Source organism: Ipomoea nil, unplaced genomic scaffold, assembly GCF_001879475.1.
Source record: "Ipomoea nil cultivar Tokyo-kokei standard unplaced genomic scaffold, Asagao_1.1 scaffold2826, whole genome shotgun sequence".
Taxonomy (NCBI): domain Eukaryota; kingdom Viridiplantae; phylum Streptophyta; class Magnoliopsida; order Solanales; family Convolvulaceae; genus Ipomoea; species Ipomoea nil.
In genome coordinates this window covers 1,798,114-1,802,003 of record NW_017619254.1, presented here as the reverse complement: position 1 = coordinate 1,802,003, position 3,890 = coordinate 1,798,114, and the positions used below count along the sequence as shown (strand labels likewise).

The window sequence follows — 3,890 nt, the reverse complement described above, 5'->3', positions numbered from 1 at the left end:
TTGAGGTCAAAAAGGAGAGTTTTTATTGTAAATCTTTGCCACTACATACATATCTTACAGTCTCCAATGTTCAAGACAATAATGCAGACAGTTCCACCTTCAATCAAATATGTTACACACCATACCCTTAACTTTCATAATGCCTATTTAACTATATATTTGTCCAAAAAAAAAAAAAAGCTAAGCAAAAGAAATAACCCTCCTGGATTAGATGTTGTAAAACTGAACTATCTTTTCCTGACTCTTGGAGTGAGCTTTGGAGTTGCATTGTTCTTGGCTGAGGTTGAAGAAGAAGATGGAGGCGATGAAAGGGAGGACCAATTATGCTCCGCTTTGTCTTTCACAAACGCCTTCTTCACTTCCTCCTTGAGTTCAATGTATCGCATCTTCTTCGTCCTCTGCTCTTCCAACGTGCCACTTTCGAGCATCAAAGAGTCCAGGACGTCGTCCTCCAGTAACCTATCCAGAACTTCCGAGCAGTTGGGGAAAAAACGTCGCCCATTTCTCACTGCCATCGTCATTGACCAAAACGAGAGGAATTAGAAATTAAACAAACACACACACACATTGTAGAGGACAATATGTTTCATAAGACATGTAAGGAGTTGTAAAAAGGATTCATGGAAGTTATTATATCTTTGGTCTTTAATATCCTATGAACGTTTGTCTTCTTACCTGTTTGAGCATATAATATATAAACATAAATGTGCAATCCAACTATTGAGACAAAACACATCCTTCAATTTTACCCAAAAAAGAAGTATGAAAAGCGCATGATTACCAGTCTTTTGCAGGGCTACAAGCCGCTCTTTGAGTCTTTTAACTTGGTCAGATGGCAATTCATTCAAATCAACACCTCTTAGATTTCCACATAATCCGTTTGTTGATGAAAGGCCAGCAAACTCCAAGGTTGAATCTGCGTGTGCTTGCTCCATAGCTAGTTTAGCCTCTCGGGGGAACAATGTTCTAGCCAAGGCCACTGCGACATAAATCCAAAATATGTATAACTACGTTTGAATAATGAAATCAATATGCTTTATAAACACAGCTACGATGTAAAGTGCCAAACCTCGATTTTCCAGGAAGTAAAGTCCCATAAACAATTCATCAGCCACAGTAGACGAAGACAGAGACATACTCCCAACCATTGGATTCCCACACGTTTCCCTCTCCAAGACATCAATGCATAATCGGTCTTTATTGGTTTCTATGCCTTGCTTTAAGGGCACATTATAGTCCTTAGGCCGAGTCAACCTCCGACAGATTGCAACCGGACCCTGTCCATTCGATGCAAGATCTGCCACAGACGCTCCATTGTTCAGTAGCCCGAGTATGATCGATGGATCCTTACGTCTAGCAGCTATATGAAGCGCAGTGTATCCTCGTGCATTAGGAAGATTGGGATCAGCCATACCGAGGTCAAGCACTTCGTTTACGAGCTTAGAGTTGCAATAAGCGGCTGCATAGTGAAGAGCATAAGCGTCGTCTAGTGTGACCATAGACTCGTCTAGAAGTAACTTAACCAACTCAACATCATTCGAATCCAGAGCCCTTAAGATTCTCCTGATTCTCTTTTCTTTCAGAGAGTCCACTTGGACAGTGTCCGGTTCAAGATTCCGTTGAAACTTGAGTCGATTTGCTTTGATGTCACTGAAGACTTCAGGAGGAAGTTCTTTTTCGAGAGTGAAGTTGTCTAGATCGGATCGTGTCACCCTCTGGACACAACACTCGAGAAGTTGGCTAAGCTCACAGTGATAGGCCACCATAAGAATTGGAATCACGTCTTCGATCAGAGCCTTCTCAACAAAGTTGTAAAGACGGCGCTGCACAAAGTAAACAGTTACTGTAGATCAGACACCGTAATATAGGCACACAAGAAGGTAGATAACGATAACACTGACCTGAACAAGCATTTTAAGCTCTTTCATTTGGAAAGTGGAAGAAGCATACATGAGCTCAACCGCATAGTTAATGGCGGGGAAGCAAGCGCAATGAACACAAGATTCGTCCACACATGTTGAAACCTCGGGAGGAGATCCCTTGAGCTTCCCTGTATACAAATAGTTCAAGAAAACCTTAAACGCTTCATAACCTACCCAACCATGGGGCAACAAGTCAGTCATTAAAAATTTAGGCTTCCCTTCCTTTCCCGAACCATCATTCCCCGTCTTAAACTTGTCGTGGAAAAATTCACTCCTCGCAGCCAAGATGCAGCGATTTACACCAACACAAACCCCTTCAACTTCTATCTCCGCATCACTGTAGTCAAATTCAGCATCTATCAAGAGCTTCTCGAGCCCACTGCTCAGCTTGCTCAAACTCAACAACTCAAGATTGCTTCCCGCCTCGCGTGGGCTACTGCTCCCATTCGACACACAAGACGATGAAGTAAAGCTCAAGGGCGACGAAAATTCATTCCCATTTTCCATCAGTAAAAGTGACAGTTAACTAAGCTCCCTAAAATAGACACACACTATCATCACTGTGAGGGCTAATGATAGCAGCCATGGGGGAAATTAAACCTCTATACTAATCAAGCATTGCCAATCCAATCTCTGATTATAATTGGACCAATTGACTACAAATGAAGAGAAATCATAAAAACCCAAATTCAGATTCAGCCTATCCACCCAAATCTCCTTTCATATCAGAAACAATACCTATGAAACACACAGAAACAATATTAACAAACAAGGTTCAATGTTTTATGAGTATTGTATGATTAACAACATAAAAACACAGTCTTTATATTTACCCACAAATCAAAACATGAGAACTTGCTCAGAAATACCTCAAGAACTGATCCCATAGGAAATTATTGAAGTCATGCACCACCGTTGACAAGTCAACTCCCCATGTCCTTCTAGAACTCTGCAAAAAGCCTAAAGAACACCAAGTTTGAACCTCTGCCAAGGTAACAGGGAAGAGATTAAGAGACAAGAAAACACCAACCCTTGCCTTCAATTCCTTGATTAATTACAACAGTTCCCAGAATTCAACAAACCAAGAAACATAAAGAAGTAGGGAGAAAATTTATGTTGTCTGTCTCTTAGGGTTGACAGCAACTTGGAGCTGTGGGCATGTTTGATAGAGGGTGTGTGGGCAGTAATTAGCTATGAAACTAAAGACTTTAAGAGCCCATCTAAAAGTGGAAGCTTTTTCCAAAGATGAGAATAAGACAGTCAGACACAGCCACATATAGAAGTGAAAGTTCTTGTTTTTCTTGACTGTGGTTGGAGTCTTTGGTAAATGGTAATCCTAGTACACTGTAAACTGTAAAGTTCTGTACATGGGAGACTTCAAACTTTAAAGTGTTTGCGGACAGTTTCTCATTAAAGAAAACGTTTTTGTGTATGCTAAATTAATCAAATAATTAACATAATATAGCAAAAACAATAAAAAGGTTGATTATAAAACAGAAGCAAAATGTACAGTGTGGAAAGGGTGAGATGGTGTTAATGTGTTTTGGCGGCATATGGAAAAGCAACCTGCGTTGACCCAACGTGTGGCGTTTACTTTGTTGCTATCCTGTCTACATGTAATGTATGGTGGGACTCTGCCCCGTGCTTCAAACGCTCAACCGTAGTGGTCCACCGTCGGCGAACTTTCTCAGGCAAACCGCAAACCTGGATATATAATAATATAATATTGTATTATTGCTCCTTTTATGATTTTCGTATAAAAGATTTTTTTTTGTTCAGAGACATAGGGTAAAGAAACTCCAAATTAAACTATGCAATGTCTTATTACGCTACACTCATAATATCTAAAACTTGGGAAGAATAATATCTAAAACTAAACCTAAACCTTAAAAAGTGAACCATTTATTAATCTAAATTGACAATAATTATAAAAATATCAATGCATTTTAAAATAAAAAAAAAATTCAT

The 3,890-nt window shown here is 39.7% G+C and overlaps 1 protein-coding gene across 4 annotated transcripts; it reads right to left on the bottom strand.

Moving 5' to 3' along the window:
• Nucleotides 1–3,278, bottom strand: LOC109158889 (BTB/POZ domain and ankyrin repeat-containing protein NPR2-like). Of its 4 annotated transcripts, none has more exons than XM_019306787.1 (6): nt 2,792–3,278; nt 1,902–2,660; nt 1,070–1,823; nt 782–979; nt 219–508; nt 1–179 (listed from the first exon to the last, which is right to left on the bottom strand). In XM_019306787.1, exons 2-5 carry the CDS (start codon nt 2,427–2,429, stop codon nt 228–230), a joined length of 1,761 nt encoding a protein of 586 aa, XP_019162332.1. In that variant the 5' UTR covers nt 2,430–2,660; nt 2,792–3,278; the 3' UTR covers nt 1–179; nt 219–227. The 4 variants fall into 4 exon arrangements, with proteins under 4 accessions (XP_019162332.1, XP_019162334.1, XP_019162333.1 ...); XM_019306789.1 differs by having other exon boundaries at nt 1–176; XM_019306788.1 differs by having other exon boundaries at nt 1–180; nt 224–508.
• Nucleotides 3,279–3,890: the final 612 nt, after the last annotated feature.

Coding starts and splice junctions, on each gene's coding strand:
- LOC109158889 (XM_019306787.1), bottom strand. CDS start 2,429: ATGGAAAATGGGAATGAATTTTCGTCGCCCTTGAGCTTTACTTCATCG. Junction 1,824..1,901: donor AGCTTAAAATGCTTGTTCAG/GTCAGTGTTATC, acceptor TACTTTGTGCAG/CGCCGTCTTTACAACTTTGT. Junction 509..781: donor TGTAGCCCTGCAAAAGACTG/GTAATCATGCGC, acceptor TGACGATGGCAG/TGAGAAATGGGCGACGTTTT.